Source organism: Chinchilla lanigera, unplaced genomic scaffold (genome assembly GCF_000276665.1).
Source record: "Chinchilla lanigera isolate Chin_1 unplaced genomic scaffold, ChiLan1.0 scaffold00053, whole genome shotgun sequence".
Lineage (NCBI taxonomy): Eukaryota > Metazoa > Chordata > Mammalia > Rodentia > Chinchillidae > Chinchilla > Chinchilla lanigera.
In genome coordinates, this window is record NW_004955454.1 from 7,762,676 (window position 1) to 7,783,882 (window position 21,207).

At 41.8% G+C, this 21,207-nt stretch overlaps 1 protein-coding gene across 3 annotated transcripts in view; it reads right to left on the minus strand.

Moving 5' to 3' along the window:
- Prkdc (protein kinase, DNA-activated, catalytic polypeptide) overlaps nucleotides 1-21,207 on the minus strand; it is a 157,200-nt gene that overhangs the window by 28,979 nt on the left and 107,014 nt on the right. For all 3 annotated transcript variants that reach the window (XM_013520201.1, XM_005396037.2, XM_013520202.1), the window contains 9 exons: nucleotides 18,447-18,559; nucleotides 16,291-16,422; nucleotides 12,368-12,547; nucleotides 8,532-8,737; nucleotides 6,198-6,336; nucleotides 5,146-5,334; nucleotides 4,383-4,607; nucleotides 2,754-2,862; nucleotides 1,198-1,309 (listed from right to left, as the gene is read on the minus strand). In XM_013520201.1, coding sequence (XP_013375655.1) covers nucleotides 1,198-1,309; nucleotides 2,754-2,862; nucleotides 4,383-4,607; nucleotides 5,146-5,334; nucleotides 6,198-6,336; nucleotides 8,532-8,737; nucleotides 12,368-12,547; nucleotides 16,291-16,422; nucleotides 18,447-18,559 — 1,405 coding nt within the window. The remainder of the gene's footprint in view (nucleotides 1-1,197; nucleotides 1,310-2,753; nucleotides 2,863-4,382; nucleotides 4,608-5,145; nucleotides 5,335-6,197; nucleotides 6,337-8,531; nucleotides 8,738-12,367; nucleotides 12,548-16,290; nucleotides 16,423-18,446; nucleotides 18,560-21,207) is intronic.

The window sequence follows — 21,207 nt, forward strand, 5'->3', positions numbered from 1 at the left end:
AAAAAAAAAAAAAGTAGATGAAAAGATTCTTCCTTAGAAGACACAGCCTGATAACTGTGCGACAAGTGGTACACTCAGAAATCATCTTTTTGCAATTATTACCATCCCACCTGGATGAGCCAGAGGGCTACGTCTCATGAGAAAAAAGACGTCTGCATATCTCAATGCTTATTCCACGCTACTTTCCTACTGGTTGCAAAGAAAAAACACAGCATTGGACAATGGACAAGGAGACGCTCTCACCAGGTAGTCAAAATGACTCTCCCCAGTAGAAGGCAGCTGGTAATGGTGACCCACATGGGACAAACCTGAGAAGAACCACAGAGCATTTGAGCTAGGGGTGGAGAACATCAACCATGTTTTAAAAAACTGGTGAACCTAGGAAAAAGGTATACAAGGGAAATCTAGCTTTCTTACAACTTTCCCACTAGTTAAGGGCTTATCTAAAAATAAAAAGCACAGACAATTTTTTTAAAAAGCAGATGCAGAGGAAATAATAGAAGAATACGCTAGCTGGGGTCAGAGTCCTTGAATCCTGTTTCCTACGGGTATTTGCACAAATAACCCACAACCTCTCTGCCTTACCCCTTCCCCGCTTGCACAGTAAGTACTGGCTAAGTATGTGCCCTCCAGACCCCGCAGGGTTAACAGGGGGAGTCGGGTGAGGACACGACAGTGAGCTCAGGTCTGGGTGAGGACACGACAGTGAGCTCAGGCCTGAGAAAGTGAACACAACTGCGGAAGGGAGTTAGTGAGAGGGAGGAGGCATGAGTGTCAGAAACTCAAGTTTCAGTAACAAAACAATGAAAACATCATTATGCAGCGTCGTTTTTTGCTGGCATCCCCCTACCCACAAGCCAGTCATCGGGGAGCAGATGCAGGGCAGCCCCCGTCTTTCTTCCCACCCAGAGCATGTTTCTCTACCGACAGCGGCACCCCAATGCTTCCCAAGTGAGTGGGCAGCACCCCCTCTTCCCAGATGGTGAGTGGGGATAAAGGAACACACGGTCGGCCTGCAGAGTTTTGCTAGAGCAACTTACTTGGGCAATCAGCATGGTGAGAGAGCTACCCTAGGATCAAACCCGGCATTTTTCTAATCTGGAAGAATCTGGAAGAATTTTCTAATTTCTAGTCTGGAAGAAGAATCACTCTGATGAATTTGGAAAAGAACCCACAGTTGAAAGAACCATCTCTCACCGATTTGTGATGATGTCATCCCAGATGTGCATTGGGTCCATTTTCGCATCTGGATATCTGTTTGTCCAGGTTTTTAGAAGTCTCTTAAGGGAAGCCTGAGATGATAAATTACCTAAAAATATTAGAGGGTCATTATAGCTACAGTTAATGACAAGACCAACTCACAAAGTGGGTTCATCATTAGTAAATAGAAATGTAATTAAAATTACTTGTCCAAGTTAAAAAATTTTTTTTTCCCACAGAAGGAACAGAAGTCACCATACTAAATATATCTTGACACTTACATTGACTCACTTTAGGACACCAAAAAAAAAGATGGAGAAAGTAAACACAGTGGTCTTTTAGATTCACTACAGGTCTGCAATTTTGCATCTGCAATTTCAAAGTCTTAAAAAGCACTAAAAACTGAAAAGGTAGTTTTCTTGAAAAAAAAAAATTGGATCAGAATCAGCACAGGGCTACTTACAGTCGCTGCTTATGTCACCAATGGGAACACTCACAGCCTATGCTGAAGACCTCACCTGAGGTAGGCCAGGGCACAGCGCCCCAGCCCTGGCTGCATTTTCAGTATCTGAAACAATCTGAACTCAAGCGTCCAGGAAAGGTACTCAAAGCCATCCTGCTGAAAGTGCTAATTTCGCACTGCTAATGCTCAGTGCTTTTCTGTCTGATGCGGAGAAGCAGTAGTCAGGAGCAGGACTTGAGCTCCGACAGTCCTGGGTTCTTAACTTTCACTTATTACATAACACAAGTCATTTACTCTCTCTAGGCTCCTATGATACGACAGGGAAAAAGCTAAGGTTGTTATAAAAACAGAAAGAGATAAAGAGATTTAAATGAGCTTCTGAAATAGAAAGCACCTAATGAATGATAATAATACACAATAATATATACACTTGCAAAAGAGTTCTCCAGATTTTCGTAGTTATTTTCAGTTATTTAGAACCAAAGTTGAAACATTTCACCTTTGGAAAAGCGTTTCTCTCTCTGACTCTGACTCCTGGACGCCCCCACAGGCACGGGGACAAACCCACCGCGAGCAGCACCCAGGGCTTCCTGACGGGAACGCCGCCTCCACCGCATGCTCCCATCGGGCTGGCTTCAGTACCCGCCTCCTCCCAAAGGCCCCTGGCAGCACCGCTATCTGTCACTATAGCCTTCCCGTGGGGGCAGCTCTACAACGCCTCTCTTCTATCTTCCACTTGGGCTCCCCCCTCAGGGTCCTCCTGTCCCCTCAGGCAGGCCCGGACCCACTGCCTGGGTCCCTAGCTATAGATTCTCACTTGCTGTCCTGTGAAATCGCCCCTATGCTGGACACTTCTAGCAATATACTTCGGCTCTGTAATCCCAGTGCTATTAACTGTGCCTGAATACTTTGCACATTTATTCTGATGGCTTCAAAATATGTACAGAATTTCTAGAACAAATTCAAGGCAGTTTCCAACCTGCACGTGAGAAGACACGTACTTCCACTAAGCAAAAAATCAAGTGCTAAAACTCTTCCAGAATTTAAGAAAAAAAAAAAAAAAAAAAAAAAAAAAGTTTAAAAAAATTACCTTGTTTACTGATAAAGCTGATGAATTCTTGAATTTCTGTTAAAGCTTGTACAGACTGTAACTTGGTGAGTCTACTTCTATGTAATAGGACATCAATACTAGAATAATTCTAGAAAAAGAGGCATGCAGCACTGTTATAAATCACATTTACGACATGAAACTTTTAATATAGTTCTCTAAAATGTGAAATATACCAACTGCCTTACAGTGTGTTGCTGAGTGGTTAAAAATTAGGTCATAGAAACAATGAAAGGTTTATTTTTTTTTTAATAATTTAGGTTTTCAATTATACTTTGTTTGAATGAAATCTACATAATCAGGCTATCATCTATCTCTGTATTTTTTTTTTTTCTGGAGGTAGGCACTGGGGATCGAACCCATGGCCTTACGCATGATAAGCGCACATTCCAGCACTGAGCTATACCGTCAATCCAATATTATTGGTTTTACCTCTCTTCCTTTTTCTATCTGCTAAGTGCTCTACTCATGACCGACATGCCCAGCATATACCAGTTAAAAAAAAAATCACAACATCCTATAATATAAAACACCAGCTACAGAAGCTAATTTTTTCTTCTTCTGATAAACTTCTTTTTGAGTGTACTAACCAACTAAAACAGCAAAATAAAAATGAAAATTACCTTACAAGCTTCCATGATTAAAACCATGCCAATGATGAACACTAATGGACTTACACAGGACATTTACTCACAAACAAGCTCAGAACTGTGAGTAGGAGACTCTCAGGACAGCAAGAAGGAATGGCAGAAAATTAACTAGGGAGAGCAATCCATGTTCTTTCTCAAAGCAACCAAACTTCTGTACAGCTACTCCACACAGAAAAGCCGGTTCTCAAGAGTTCTGCAACAGTGTGAGAAAGGTAACTAAAAAGCAAACAAAACTGGATGTGGTACGTGCCTTGTAATCCCAGCACTCTAGGAGGATGAGGCAGGAGGATTACAAAGTAAGCACAGTTTGGGTAACTTGGTGAGACCATGTCTCAAAATTAAAAGTTTTAAGAAAGGCCAGGAATGTAGTTCAGGGAAAGCTTTCAATCTCCAATCTCCAATATCATAAAAACAGAACAAATACAATTGAAATCTCCAATAGCATAAAAACAAAACAAATACAATTTAAAAAAATTTTCAAAAATGGAACTTTTTTTAAAACAAAAAAGAAGTGATCTAAAAAGAAACGAAAGCTGGGCATGGTGGTGCACACCTATAATCCCAGCACTGGGGAGACTGAGACAGGAGGATCACTGCAAGTTAGACGCCAGCCTGGCTACACAGTGAGACCCTGTCACAAAAAACCAAAACCAACCAAACAACAAAAGAAAGGAAGGCAAACGACCAGTGAAGGGCAGTATGAGAGGAAACCAGAAGAACAGAAAGAAGGAAATGGGTGGTAAACAACAGTAAAGGAAAATTTTGCTCGGTGCTTTTACTGGTTTATTTATTGACTTTTAAAAACTACTATAAATACTACTATCTATACTACTGTATTTCACGACTGCGGTTATAGTTTAGTGGTAGAGCACTTGCTTAGTCTGTGCAAGGTCCTGGGTATGATTCACAGCACCACAACAAACGCCAAAAAATCGACTTCACATAGAGCTATTAATATTACCTGCATAAAAATCTGAATGCCCTGCTCGACATAGTACTTGGCCCTGTCAATATCATCCTGAAGGACGTAGAGCAGGCTCAGCTCCTGGCTGTACTGCAGCTCCGTGAGCGCCTGCTGCAGCTCCCTGCGCATCGCCTCGTCCATGAACGTCAGCAGGGACTGGTCGCCCTCGCCTCGGAGCAGGAGCTTCAACTTGCTGCGGATCATGTACGGCAGATACGTCTCCTGAGGAACATAAAAATCTACTTGTACTTTCAGAATGTCCATCTGAATGTCTATTTTATAACGTTCTTTGGGATTTTATGCATCATTTCATAATCACAAAATACAGAGAAAAATGTTCTGTGGAAAACGGGATCTGTTTTCAGCAGAAGGTGACCCTGACGCTGCACACACAGTCAGGGCTGCCTCCGCATCACGGCGAAGGTGGCAGTGGTGTGGGAAGGGCAGGCGGCCTCCCGCACTGGCCAGAGATGCAGAGCGAAATCGCACGGCACAGGCGACAGAAAACATCCTTCTATGTGCCCATACCAGGGATGCTAATACTTGTTTTAAAATATATCCCATTTAGTTTGAAAGGGCTAGCTACAAGTAATACAAGATTTAATAACACCATGGAGTTTGCTGGGGGAGTCAGGTTATAAAAATATCCACACGCTTTGTAACTACTACCTTGTTTGGGGGGGGGGGAATTACATAATTTTAAGTAGATAACACTTGAATCTAAAACATTTATTTTGGTGACGTAAATAATTCTACCCACCTGATAAAATGGTTCACTCCACATTTTACTTAAGTCTGGAGGGTTCTCACTGTCTACACTGGCTGTAGAACAGTACTCTAGCGATTTCCACTCAGAGAGGTGGTTATAGCAGTCGAGAGAGGCCAGTTCCCAAAAGTCCTTCTCGGCTTCTGTGGGCTCACCGTCCACCCACTGTTGTTTGTTGAGAGCCTGCCAGGGAAAGGTCAGCAGGAATATAAGGGAATACAAATAAAAGAATATTTGTAATAAGATTATTTATAAGAAGAATACAAATAAAATGAGGACATTTTCAGATTTATGGCAAGGCAAGAGAAAAGGGAGACTATTCAGAGAAACAGTAAATAATTTTTTTAAAAAAAGCAATTTTATAATAACAAACAAATATACAAAGCCTAACCAAGAGAAAGCCATTTCTTGGAAAATTCACCAGTGAAGCCAATTAGTAAGACTGAAGAATTAATGTCTCATAATTCGATTTAAGACTGTGGGTTATTTACTTCTTAAAATGTTTTTGAATAAAAATTAAAATACAGGATATCTGCAGAAATTGGAGAAGATTTAGGATTGCTTGTTGAAGAGTCTCACGGGCCACAGACCCCGAAGTTCAACATCTACACTTGGACAAGCACTGGCAAGTCAAAACACAAAATGTATAAAATTGAAGTTACCGCTGGCATCTCAACCAATAAAAACAATCCTCAGTTAGAAATTATAAAATCATAGCAGACATAGAAATAACATGGTACAAAGGGCCATGGATATAGCTCAGTGGCACAAGTCCCTGCCTGGTAAGTTCGAGGTCCTGAGTTTGACTCCCAGTACCAAGAAAAAAAAAATTAAGAAATAACATGGTACAGTTTAAGAGTACTTGGCAATTTATGGAATGCTTTCTTTTATTCAACGTTTTCTTAAAAAGAGTAAGAGATAATTATTTCACATATGGTTATTACAAAACCATAAACAGCTATTACTAATCTTTGTGTAGTACTAAGAAACAGTTCATGCAGAGAACCAAGTGCTTAAGGGATGCATTTGCTAGGGACTGATTTTACCTCATTATACTGCCTAGCAGCTTCAGAATAATCACTTCTGGCTTCTGCCAGCAATGCATTCTGAGTGACTTGCTTTGTTCCTATTTCACAGCTAAAAATACCACGGAGGACATCATATTCTCCAATGGATCGATACAATCTATAAAACAACCAGAACAGGTCCAATCAGTGAATACTCAGTATTTTAAAAGTACTTACCCTAATGAAATAGTATCAAATAAAGATGCCACACATTCTAGTAACTAAAGACATATAAAGTGTTATTTTGCTAAAATATAAAATTTTTAAATTATCCCTAGGCTTTACTATTTTATTCATACAGAAGATATTAATGTGCACTTAAAATGAAATATAAAAATACTGGAAGATCATAATGTATAAACTGTCTCATTGAGACACACTGAGATTCTTGCCTAGCACTAAAAAGCTCAGAAGCAAGTAAACAACTCTCATCCCAAGACACCTCTTTTGAATCCAAGTTCCATATCAATTCCAAAGACAAGTAACTTCCTTGTGGCCATAATATTTGCCAGAACATTCATTTACTTCTTCACCTTAACAAAAATCTGGCTTAACTTTGTCAAATGAGTATCCTCCTCTACAAAATTATCAAGAGAGTTTATTACGTTTGTTTCCTTCCCTCCAGAAAGTTCTTTTCCATCTTCAAGTCTTAATCCAAATGTCATCTCTTCCTAAAATTGCAGTTTTCAGACAAGCCAGCCAAGGGCTTCTTCCTTCTCGCTCTCCCGCCTTTTGGTTCCCTTCCTAGATACTTAATCTCCATTAAAAGAGCTCTGCAGAATTTGTGAGCCCATGGGTTCCAAATTTAGATAAAAATCTAACAGATATGGCTCTGCTACTGCCCTCATCCTAGAATCAAAAGTGGCAAAGCAGAGCAGGACAGGGAGGTGGGAGGTGGAGCAGCAGCTCATGGACAAGAGCTGCGGAGAAGAGAATACTTTCCATTAACACAGAAAAGAGATCCTCAGGGACATTCTGCCCTGGACCCCAGGCACTAGGTTATATTCCTTAGAACACACTCGTAATGATGACCACACACGGCATGAAAAGGCTAAATTAGGTTCATTAGGTTCACGAGGAATGCAAAAGTACTACACACACATATGTGAGCAAGTATTTAATAAAATTAGAAACAAATATAAAGTTAAAGCCCTTAGACGCTGGGCCTGGTGTCACATGCCTGTAATCCTCGCACTTGAGGGCGGAGCCAGGATCACAGCAAATTTGAGGCCAGTCTGCGCTACATAGTGAGTTCAAGGCCAGCCTCCACATAGTGAGACCCTGTCTCCAAAAACAAACCGACAAAAAACACCAAAACCAAAGCCTCAAGATCTCACTTGGCAACCATTTGCCTAGCACACCGTCATGACAGGGGTTTCTCATTCCCTGGAAACACCACCCCTAGAAGGTGCTTCCTGTTCCCTTGTACATCCGAAGCACTGACACAAAATGGCTGTGGGGTAAAGTCAAACTAGCTATGAGGCACTCCCTGAATTTCTGGCATCGCGTTGCTCTCTCTCCGTATCCACCTCATCCTAGTTCATATTATGGGTAACTGTGTGTAAAAGCACATACATTTTCTGAGTTTTGTGAGTTGGATCGATGTCTAAACTACCTCACCATCTCAGTGCCCGGCACAAGCAAGGCCCTCAAAGAAAGACAGGAATTGACTATTCAGCAAAAAGCGTGAGGACCCCCTCCACCCCGCTTCCTCTTACTTTTATTCTATTTTTCCATAGAACCTAACACATGTAAAAATCACTTTAGAACTGTTCAAGTTTAGTTTCAATCTTGACCTAACATCTCAGACTTATGCAGGGACTTTCATATGCTAAAACCACAGTCAGAGAAAAAAATCAGACATAATCCACAACGGCAAACTACAAAATGGAATTTGTTTTCCCCAGCTAAAGTAATTGGACTGAACGGTTTCTAAAACTTTGGGTCCCGTTGAAAATAATAAATCATCTTCTTCAGCTTAGCAAAACTGGAAAAAACATAAAATCCTAGGAACTATAATTTATAGCCACACTCTACAGGAAGCTGAACTTGGGGGATAATTCTGAGTTCAAACAACTGTATTCTGAAAGACATTAACAGGTTTAACCCACATTCTTTCTGCTTGAGCAACATGTTCCTCCTATGGCAACTATCCTTGACTTGGTCTAAACGGTCCTAAGTCTAAATAATTAAAAAAATTTACAGAAGTTTTGCTATCAACTTTATTGGTTACTTTCCTGCCAAAAGAAGCTAAGTTTATTCTGTGTTGCTCTGGTGGATTTCACTGGGCTGACTGGCCCCTCATGACCTTACTTAGCGAGTTCCATCCAGCGGAGGGTGTCAGGAGGGAGCCGGGGCTGGCCCCGCACTCGCTTGGCGGGTGGCTCTGCGGGGGCCAGGTGAAGCAGGGCCTCCTCCAGCAGGCGGATGCCCCCAGGCTGCTGCAGACTGGCCAGGCTGCCAGTTCGGACAGCGGCCGGATGGAGGCTCAGCAAATCCGCGTGCTGGCAACTGATCTCCTGCAAAACCACAAACACATGTAGCTGTTTAGCATACGGCATTTGGACCATGTCCTCACGAGTGATTAATTCATTTTTACCAAACATAAAAGAAAGTTTTGACGTAAGTAGTGATATCACCAAAGGCTTCTTTGTCTGTATAATTCTATTAACAAATTTCCCTTTAATATTCAATCGGCTCAGAGGAGGAAATGTCTTCTTATTTTTGTATTTCTAACCCAGGAAATAACTTCAAGCTAGACTAACACTGGCAAAATATGAAGACTGAAGATATGTATATGTGTGCATACATACTATATATATTCCCGCATATATTTAAATAACAATTGCAACTTCCAGGAATATTTAGCCTGACTTGCTAAAAATAGCAGACGAAATGCAAAGATCTCATAGCCAATCTCCCAAAAGGGGGTGCATTCATCTCCCTCTGCCGTCTACACAACTCCCTTTCTCCCACTCAGGGGCTAACTTACTCAACAGTGACTGAACAGGGGATTCAGGAATTATTATAATGACTTTCCCTCTGTAACTCTCCATTTGTGAGTCCTACAAACATCAAAGAACACGAACAGCGTGACATCACTCTCACGGGCACGGCCGCATGTGCGCACAGGGGTCTGTGCACACACCTGGAAGGACGGCCCGGGCACATGCGCACTTGCCCGCCTGCCGCGCGCACAGCTGTGCCACACGCCAGCTGTGGCCAAGCGGCCCCCACGCTGATTCACGAAAGAAAGTAAACTCTCCAAAGCAATCACATGAAAATGTGTGTCACCCTTACAAAGACAGAAACTTCAAAATACTGTATTTCAACTAACAATATAGGAAAGGATTTTTCTTAGTTGAAATGTCAGATTTTGAGACAACCATAATTTAGAGATAGAAACCCACAAGAAAACACCGAATATCTTTTATTGTTATTATTTTTTACCCAGTGCCTTCACACGGAGCTGCATCCATCACAGCCCTCTTCATATTTATTTGTTTTTATCTTGAGACAAGGTCTCTATAAGTCACTACGTTTCCCAGGCTGGGTCTGAAGTTGCAATCTTTCTGCCTCAGCCTTTCAGGACCTGGGACTGCAGTACTGCACCACCATAGCTGGCTCAAACCATCTTTTTATTTTATACCAGAAACCAAACTCAGGAGCTTGAGCTTCCCAGACAGGCGCTGGGCCGCTGAGCTATATCCCTGGCCAAAACATCTTTATGTAAAGGTATTCCTAATTTTTAAGTAATTCTCATTCTGTAATTACTTACTGAATATGTCCCAGGCTCCAGATCTGCAGCAGTGCAGCGTTACTCACGATGGCCTGAAATTTAAGATTCCCTCATCCTAAGTGGACAACAGTAGTCTTTTTAAAAAGTATTTTTATTATAATATTTGAGAAAAGAGGGCAATATAAATGCAGAATAGCGGGATATCTGACGTGATTTTGTGAAACTAACGCGCCGATGTCTGGCTTGATGGAAGTGGTTGCAATTCTTAGTGAGTTCTCAAGATGCTCATCAGATATTTCTGATATAAAAAAAGATATTCCTGATATGATTTTACTCTTCATGTGCTTCACAGCTGTGCAGGAACGTGCATCCTGCCAAGGGGGATGATCTAAGCAAGGCAGGGCTGTGAAGCCAGCGCTGTTTGTGTTTGGGAAGACAGCTCACGCAAAAGACCAACAGCGATCGATCAAATTTTTTTTTCTGAGTTGAATGAATGCAACTCTACACATATTCAAAATTTTGCAGGTAATACACGGTAATTATGTAGAAGGGAGGTAATATACTTATAAGGGAGCTGCAAATATATCCCTCGAAAAAGATTTTTTAGGAAACTCTTGAAACCTATTCTCAAATTCTCTTATCAGGATGGAAAGCAAGAATGTTTATTTTCACTGTTCACAGGACTATTTAGCCAATGTACCAAAATGCATAAAATTATTTGTCGTAGCCTGAGCATATAATTTAAGTTTTATTTTAAAGGTTGCTATGGTTTGCAACATATCACAGGTTAACTTGATTTTTATATTTTTAAATTTTTTCTTTATGATTTGATTCTATTTATTTATTGACTTATTTTTTATTTTCATCTTGAAGACATGTTTGATTCATTTAAATTAGTCAATCTCTCCAAAAATGCTAAACCTGAAGCATTTTTCATCTTTAAGTTCTGGCACAAGTTTTCTTTTGGATTCCATAATTAATTTGATTTCACTTCATAAATAATAAAATATCTTCAGCATTTTACCTTTAAGCACGTTACTTAAGAACAGTAGGTGATCTCCTCATAATTAGTATCTATATTTTTTTCGGTGGGGTGTGGTACTTGGGGCCCAAACACAGGGCCTTTGCGCTAAGCTACATCCTCAGATCTTTGATTTTTTTGAGACACTGTCTTGATGTCACTAAACTCCACAGGCTGCAATTCTCCTGCTTCAGTCTCCCAGAGAGCTTGAATTATAGATGTGCACCACACCTGTCTAGCATCTACACTTTTAAGGAACCCCTGGAATTAGTAATGATTCAATCCCTTGCATCTCATGAAATTCACAGTTTTGATGACAACTTGCATGATATTATCCATTAGAGCTTTCATGCAGTATTTTTTTTTTTTATGTCTGATGCAGTGGTATTTCATCAAATGTGAGTTACCAGCAACAAATACACTGTCTTCTGTTCCTTTTTTAAGTCCAGCCATCACTGGAGCACCACCAGTAGCTATATCGGACATGCTGACAAAGGTTAAAGAAAATCATTTTAATGTACTTTTTACTGTTTCATGCAAATTCAGAGACATGGTTGTGTTTTTAAATGGCACAAAGAAGCCATTTCTTCAATGACATTATGTTTGTTACCAATACTTCTAATAAAACTGGTAAGTTGAACCATGAACATTACCTACTGCTAAAGCAGAAAATCTCAAACTAGTAGCTTTACTTTCCAAATCTTTTTCAATAGATTTTCCTATTTCTTCACATTGGTTGGCTATGGTCTGGTGAGATAAAGTGATTTTAGAAGAAATCCATTATTTTACCAGGACAAATATCGGCTGTAAGGGCACACATGCCTATGCTGATCAAGAGACCACCTACTTAGTCCTGCTTCGTTACTACCCTGTACTACTTTAACACTTCTGCGTTACTCAGGTAGTGTGGCACGTTGCCATCTAAATCCCTTCTGTGTGTGTCTGTGGACTGTTTATTACACACGGGGAATGCAAGTTCTGAAAGAGATTCTGCATCTTTGTAGTTGTGACCCCACTACTTAGAGCAACACCTGAGCAGGCAGTAAAGAATTTGGAGAAATCTACACATGGAAAAGTAACTACACAAAAGGCAGCGTTTAATCAAGACACTAAAGGGACTGACTTATTACAAAATAAAACACTTATAGTAAGTTTAAATTTGGATAAATTTGGATTATCCTATTGTATATGTAAGTTGGGGTTTGTTCTGGAAAAAAAGTCAAATAAATTACATGTGCCCACTTCAGCAGAGGTCACAACCCAAACAACAATCCACTCTGTTAAACACCTCGCATCTATCCAGGGTTTCAGCTCAGGAAACAAAGTGATGATGACATTAACCACACGAAGCAGACAGTGTGTGTTTTGGAGAACACGTCAGACTCTTACCTGGATGCAAGACACAAAAGGTGGAAAGAACAAAAAAGTAGTGTTAAGAAAACGATTGAAGTCTTGGAGCAACTTTTGAGTGATGCTGTTTTTCTCAGACACCGTCTTAAATCTGTCCATCTCTTTGAGTATCCCAGAAAACAAGCTGCTAAAGAGCTGTTTTGCAATCAATGAGTCTCTCTGCAAAAAAAATTCAAAACAAAGACAAGTTAGCATGTGAAATGAAAAGGCTGTAACCCAGCATTGGTATCAGAGCTTTACTTGAAAATACACTGCTGCAAACACATCCATTATACATCTAAATTCTACTCGAGGGTTTTAAGAGATATTTCACAAGGGGAATATTTGGAATTTGACCACATGTACTAGTTTGATATACACTATGAAAGCACAGACCTTCAACAAAGAGAGAGAAACTTAAAAGCTGACCTAATCAATACATAATCACACAGTTCATCTCCTGAGTTGAATCCATTACCCTAATTCCCCACCTTTAAACTGGGGTCAACAGAATAAGCCTCAGAGTTGAGGTGAATACTAGCCATAATAACGCACTTCGAGTGTTTGATGCAATGCTTGGAAGAATTTAGAGACTGGACTGGACTCTTAGGGATCATCCCTGGACAGGCACCACAGTAAAATCTAAAATAATTAAGTGATGAGCTTAAATAAAATGCCAACATAAAGTTTTGAAGTCCCATCATAACCATTTAACTGTTAAACCTACTATACTCTATGTTTCAGGGCTGGGGATATAGCTCAGCAGCATAGGCGCCTGCCTGGCAAGCGCAAGGTCCTGAGTTCAATTCCCAGTACCAAAACAAAACAGAACAAAACTCTACTCAGTTCTATCTAATAGCATGTTGCCTGTTTACGGCTTTAACACCCATACACTCCATGACCACAAGAACATTAGCCTTTATTAGTGCTTAAAACACTGGTACCAAGAACACTTCCTAGTATATACACTACTAACTAGTTTAAGGAAGACATGCATACATGAATAAAAACCAAGTTACTCTGTTTGACAAAAACTATGAATAAGACATACAAATCTGATTTATCATTCATTGTTTATTAATTTAAGTAATGTATTTGTCTTGCTATGGTTGTTACATTGTTACTACAGTATATACAATTTTCTAAAACATGGCCTAGTGACATAGTGAAACCCTGTCTCAAAAAATAACAAAAAGGCCAAAGATGGATCTCACTCTAAAGGCCTTGAGTGCAATCCCTGGCACTGCAGACCAAACCAACCAACCAACCAACAAACAAAACTCCTAAGAAGGGGCTGGGGATTTAGCTCAGCAACACAGCGCCTGCCTGGCAAGCGCAAGGTTGTGAGTTTGATTCCCAGTACCAGAAAAAAACCAAACCACCCCCCCCCAAAAAAAAAACCAAAAAAACTAAGAAACCAAATAAATAAAATTAAATATCACCCATAATGAAACCATACAAAGATAATCAGTGCCACCATTTGGTTGTTCTTTCAATGATCTGCATATTCTTTTATTCGGTACTGATTTTCTGATAATCTGGTCTTTTATTTAACACATGGCCAGTAGGTTTCCATGTGTACAGCTACTGCCTAAATGCTACACACAAATTACTTCCTATTTCAGGGAGTCCTAAATGCTCACTCTGGCAGGACAGCTGCAGTGGTGATTAAGTATCATCCTCATGTAATCCCAGCACTCAGGAGGCTGAAGCAGGGGGATTGCTGCAAGTTTGAGGCCACTCTGGGCTACACAATGAGCTCAAGGCCAGCCTGAACTGCACAGCGAGACCCTGCCTCAAAAAGACAAAACAATATAATGGATAGGCAGCTGCTGCTGGTCATATCCCATGATGGCTGATTTACATGATTCCCTTTACTTCACAAAGGTATGGCTTGCCATGAAGGAAGGCAGCCCCAGGAAGGCAAGAGGGCTTTGTCTGTCTTGCTCACTGCTCTATTCTAGCATGACAGCAGTCACTGGCACATAGGAGGCACCCCACAAGGAATATTTGTTAAATAAGTACATTACCAGCATTACAAATATCAGGCAAAGTCTCTTCTTAAAGAACAGAAAAAATGAGTAGTCTTGCTTTTTCAGTTTATTTTTTCCAGGCACAAATGAGATAAACTGACTTGCATATAGGCCCCCCACCAGTCACAGATTTGCTAACTTGCCCCCTCATGACATGTGACTGATCTCCCCAGTGTGGACAGGACTCAGCGGACAACAAGGATCAACATCGCTATGAGGCAGCAATGTGAGTCACCAGGGACCCGAGAACTGGGCAGAGCAGAAAGACAGGGTCTGGCCAGGCACGGTGGCACACACCTACAATCCCAGCTACTTGGGATGCTAAGGCAGAAGGATTGCAGGTTTGAGGCTTGTCCAGGGCACTTGGTGAGACCTTGTCACAAAAAATTTTTTAAGAGGGCCAGGGGTGGCCCAGTAGTTCAGTGCTTGCCCAGCATATGCAAGGCCCTGGGTTCAATTCCCAATACTGTAAAACCAAAATTGAAAACAAAAAGAAAAGAGAGAGAGAAAGCGAGCTCCACACCCAGTGAGAACTTTGGATTTTGCTGCGCTGTCCAAGTTCTGATAATCTTTAACCTTTGTTTAGACTGGATCTAATCACTGCCGTAATGCTGCAAGATTTTGGCAGGATCTAAGTGAGAATGAGGAAGCACTTCAGGACAGAAAAGGGGAACATCATGCTGAGTTCCGAGAGTCTGCACATGAGACGGGGTGCACATGTGCACCCACATGATGGCAGGGGAATGACAGCACTGAACGAGGTCTGTCTCGCAGTACCACTGGTGTATCAGTATCAGTGCCAGGCCCTAACAGTGCGCTGCAGTCACGTAAGACGAGTCCACGGGGTGAGCTGATGATGGGTTCATGCACTATATATTATTTTTACAAATTCTTGTCAATCTCTAATGAGAGAAAATAAAAGGCTTAAAAGACAAATCATAGTAAAAGGCTAAGCAAATGTAATCTATGATTGAAATCAGTATTAGAAATGGAAACAAGCCGGGTGTGGTGGCACACACCTGCAATCCCAGCACTCGGGAGGCTGAAGCAGGAGGATCGCTGCGAGTTTGAGACCAGCCTGGGCTACAAAGTGAGCTCAAGGCCAGCCTGAACTGCATAGCGAGACCCTGTCTCAAAAAGACAAGAAAAAAAAAGGGAACAAGTACAATAGAAGGGATTATATCAGTGGATAGCATAATTAGATTTTATATATATTTATATAACTTGTTTTCTTTTTCTTTTTTGGGGGGGGGTACTGGGAATTGAACTCATGATCTTGCACTTGCCAGGCAGGCGCTGTGCCACTGAGCTATAGCTCAGCCCCTATATAACTTGTTTTCAACTATTACTTCAATAAAAGTTAAGGAGCCCTAATCAGGCCTCTGAGGGTAAGAACTCAGCTAGAATATTGTATTCTCTCCAAAGGCTCTATTTTCTCTAGTCCTCTGTTACTAAGCAAATCACAAAAGAATACTGACCTATTGATAAACTATTACCTCCCTGATACTCTCAAGAGAAGCATTTTATATAAACAATGATTTAAGCGCCCTATTAGCACTTTAAAATTTATCATGAATTTTAAACATATTATTTCATTCTGACATTACTGAATAAGAAAAACGGGTCCTAACTGTTTTTAGATGCCGACTGTCACTCAGCACCTTAACTAACCTGACAGGTTCCAGCTTTAGAGCTCAATTCTAAATAACCCTAAGTCAGTAACTAGGAAACGGCAGAGGTGGACTTGGAAGAGTCTTTAAAACAGTTCTCCTGTTTGGGACCTTATCTGTGACAGTGTGCCCTCAGCCGTTTTTCTTTATGAACAGTCGGCCTCTAGAGCTGCACACGTAGCTTTTAACCTTCAAAGAGGAAACAGTAATGAGAGAGGACCTGGGCCACGGCCTGCAGAGGTGTGATCAGGCTGCTGTACTTGATCTGGATGTCCGGAAGGTCTCCATGACGGTAACTTCTATACAGAACGACCTGTGCGTCCTGCTTCATTTTCAGCTCACTCTTGATCTCCTACAATCACCGGAACCAACAACAAAGCATTAGAATTCTTACCTAAGAAAATCAGACTGCATAAGATATGCGACTGCCAGAATCTACCTGTGACATAAAGACGAAGCGATGGTAATTTTTATTCACTGGTTAGTCACTGTGTCTTCTAAGTCCACGCTAAGTGATAAATTCACAATAAAGTAACGATGGCAGATGAGCACCCTTTTAAAATAGCCACTATAAGGTAATCTGAATTTTCACAAAGTAAGAAAATTTGATTTGAAACTTTTTGAAAACATAAATCAGACGGCTGTGGCTCCTTTTTAACTCCCCTCAGAGTAAGCCTTGGCTCCAAGCCCAGAGTGGTGCCCCTGCGGCACACACTGCGCCCCTCAGTCTCCACAGACGCCCACCAGGCAGAGCAGAGGGCACCTGCCGGTCCCGGCCTGGAATGTCTCTGCAGCTTGTCCCTCATCACGGGGCTCCCATCTCCGTCTTCTCTCTCCAGAGAGGCTTTCCACCACCTCCTCTCCTAACTCAGGTCTTTCCTAAATGTGCTCACCACTCGGTTTAGCTCTGAAAGTCCATGTTACAGTGTCAGCTCGTCCTTTCGGCTGTCACACACACCAGACTGGGCTCCATGAGGGCTTCTGTTCCACTAACTTTCACATCGCCAGCACCTAGCGCAGCACCTGGCAGAGTGCAGCGCTCCGGACACAGCTGTTCGGTGAGTCCCCGAGCACACACGGGGCTTCTGACGTCTGACCACTATTCCTACGAACTGCCTGGCAGCTTCACACCCAAAGGCCTGTGTCGGAGGGAATGTACACACAGCAGGCTACTCTACACGGATCAGTTGTTGCAAAGCTCTTCTTCACATCAGGCCAAAATCTCTTTCTGTGACTTCTGCTCAGCAATCCTGGTTTCTCTTCCTTCTGCTGACCAAATACTGCTGTTTCCTTTAGGCCATACTTGTTGGGTTTTAGGTTTAATCAGGAGCCCAGACCCGTTTCTCTGAGGAAGCAACAAAGCAGGGATGGTCCTGAGCATGCCTTGATTTGGGACTCTTGTCTTTGAAAGAATAATTATAATTACAGAGACAAATACAGTTCAAAAGTACACTTTCTCCCCCCCCCGAAAATTTGGAGAAACTAGTCAATCACTTTATATGCAGATTTGGAAGTTCACTGAACTGTTGAGGATTTACAACGGATTAGAACAACGATAGGGTTTTATTTCCTAATCTCTGCCAATGTCCTTGGAAATTGTGTCAGCTTCTGATGTCCTTGGAAATTTTGTCAGTTTCTGATTTATAAGCAAAACTGAAGCTGTAGCTAACAGTCTTTATTTTCCCGTTGAGAAACGTACACCTGTTAATTCAGGCCACATTCGTGTCTCCAATCACAGCTTGCAGCCAACGAATCTGGACTGCCTGGGAGCCCTGGGTGCCCCTTCCTTGGGCTGCCACCCCCTGGCTGCCCCACGGCCTCACCCTTTCACAACAGCTGTGAGCAGCACATCGAAGTGCACCGTGACTTCCTCCCGAAGGCTCTGGCCTTAAGGCAGAGAGGCCAACCCTTTCCCAGCTGTGGAGTACGAACGCAAGGAACACTGGGGTTGTATTTCCACCCATGGAGAAGCCGACCTTTACAGAGAGCAGGGTGAAGCTGGACTGGGGTGGGCAGTGAAGAGGCAGAGCACGGTCCTGGCAATCCATGGGCCGGCAGACCACAGATTCAGGAGGACCAAGATTCTCACTGGGAGGCGTGAGCACTGTTCATATCCAGAGCGGTGAGCGGATACTGTGATTCATAACTGACCTTAGTTCACACAGCGCTGCTTCTGCAATTATGGTCTGTACACCAATACTGGAATGAATACTGTACATATCCTCTGGTATAAAATAGGTATTTCTTTTTTTTTTTTCATCAGAAATCGAACTCAGGACCTTGCACTTGCCAGGCAGGCGCTTGTGCCACTGAGCTACATTCCCAGCCCTAAAATAGGTATTTCTGACCAATCCAATTTGTGAAAAAGATACAAACCTTCTCTCGCTTTTGTTCCACAATGCCTTTTTTGGCATAAATCAAACTGAGTTTTTCTTGGTCCTTTAAAAATCGCCTGCGCAATCTCAGTATTTCTGCCCGGTTGTCTGTGCCTGAAGAACGCGAAACAAGTTTGGTTACTGACAGCCCATTCAGTACGGGTAACTGACTCCAACTCCTTCCAGATCCCCTGAAGAGAAAGCATGTGCTCACCTCCACTTTTCAGGGCTTATCTAGTGTTTTCTTAAAGACAAACTTACAGGACACAGCAGAGGAGACAGCTGAGCAATTCTGGAAGAACAGCAGAGCTGTAACTGCCTCAGAGACTCCTAGCTCAGCAGCGGAGAGAGCAGGGATGCAATGAGCATGGTGGACAGGCTCAGGAACTGGGGGCCAGCAGGGGCCAGCAGGGGGCCAGGGTGGAAGGTCAGCTCAGCAACTGCAGTCCCCAGAGTACCTCTGAAACCTGTGGCACTGCTCATGGGTCATCTCCAGCATGACTTCTATTATACGAGAAACCCGAAGTATAAATAATTAAAAAAAAACAAAAAACAGACAACAGGAGGCAGGGAGATAGAGCTTTTGCAAGTGGCAAGGGTCTCCAGAGACGGAGAGATGGGGAGAGAGGGGAGGGAAAAGGGAATAAAGACAATGAAAATATATTAACTAAATACAGCTACCCCTTAAGAGGAATGTCAACATTATGTACTGCAAATACACAGTAACAAAAATATTATTTTTAAAGTGCTAATTTTTTAAAAAGTGCTTTTAAAAATAGATCATTTGCTATAGGCAGGAATATGGGAATTTTGCCTCTAGGAAATCAGTCAAAATAGAAGAACCAAGAAATCAGCGGCTTGAGTGTCATGGTCCAGCAGGGCAGCAACTCGTAATCCATACTCTGAGTTCATAATGGACTCACCTGGAAACCCAAGGCAAAACCCGACAATCATCAGACGTTTGAAGAAAGCGTCAGATATTAAACACAGAAACACGAGGAAGTGATAAAGAGCAAGTGTTAAAGTGCACCATGAAAGGAAAAAATTCAAAAAATTATCACTGATCAGAAAGATCAGAGTAGACACTGTGGTCATGAGTCAAGGACTGAAGAAAGGTTCAGAGAACAAAAAGAAAAGAGCTCATGGAAATGAAAAATGCGATGTCGTAACTTAAGAAAAAAGGCTTGAAAGGTAAGAGTGACAATGTTTCCTAGAAAACAGGAAAAAAAAACATAAATAAAAGTGAGTAATCCAGAAGCTCTGAGCACCAGAATTACAAAAATAGAAAAATGGAGAAAACAGAGGCGAAGAAATCAACAAAATCACCCAAAATGATACTCTGGAACTGGCATGTAGGAATTAGCAGTCTGAAAAGAACCATCTTATGCCCCCCAAAATAGATTAAACTAGAACTGCACCAAAGGACACATTTGTGAATTTTCAGAAAAGAACCTAAAAAGAGGAGATTCTAAGGAAAAGGGCTGTTACAAAGATGGACAGGGAGGACGCAAGTCCCTGCTTGTACCTGACGGTTCCCCACCTGGAAATCTATAGCTCACCCGTGTCCCAGGCACTATGTCCTTGAAAGTAATGTGGTGGCATCAAAATCTCAAAAAGAGCTCCCAGCTTAGGTGTGTGTGGGAAAGGGGTGAGGAGGAAGGGCCACTCCTCAAATGTCTGTCATGCAAAACCAGAACAGAATGACTAATACTGAAAGAAAAAAGTAGCAGTTTACAAATACTACTACTTAGAGACATAGACGTAAATGCCAAAACTCAGCTAAGACTTGTAAGTGGTTCCCTCTGCATTTGGGAAGCTGATGTGGAAAACTGAGGGGACACAGCCCCACTCTTTTAAATTTCTTTCTTTTCTTCTTCTTTTTTTTTTTTTTTTAATATTTTGACAGTCTCACTAAATTTCCCAATCTGTGTTTAAACTTTCAATCTCCTGTCTCAGACTCCCAAGTACCTGGGATTACAGACCCTGATCACCACATCCATCTAAACTAGAACTTCTAGCTTTTAAATTGTATTTCCTTTTAATGGTAAAGTACACAGTACTAATTTATCATATTTTAAGAAATGCCAAATGTTCTTATTTAGACAACAAAGTATACATACCCCAAGTAAGATAGTGTGTCAAGTATTTTAAATCCATAAATATACATGAGTGATGTATTAAATTAAAATAGACACGGCTTCTGGCATTTTACCTACCTAGTTCTATGAGGTTTTCTTTTTTTTTTTGGGGGGACCGGGGATCAAACTCATGACTTTGTGCTTGCCAGGCAGGAGCTTATGCCACTGACCTATTCCCCCAGCCCCTCTATGAGGTTTTCTACCGCCATTTGTAAAACTCGAGGAAAAATGTTTTATATAGGTTCTACCCCTTGCCTTCCTTAAGTTCTGTGCGTGGATCAGTATGAATCACGGACAACTGCTGCTGTCCTCGGTGATCTTCACTGAATCCTGAGCGTCATCTCCGGTACAGAAACTGACCAGCTCTGAGTCAGTCTAGCAATCACCACTGACTCAGCTGCAGACTTCCCCAGTGCAGAACACCCTCTAGCAATACAGTGGAAGACTCATTCACAGAAGTGGTGTCTCCCACCTCCCCGCCCCCACCGGGTTTGAGACCAGCAGGTGTGAGGGCAGAAGGACAACTGAGAGGGAATGTCAGGCGAGGATGACTTCAGGACTTCAAGTTTGACAGTCCAAGCTCACAGGCAGGACCGAAGGCTACGCATCCTTGCGGGGCAGAGG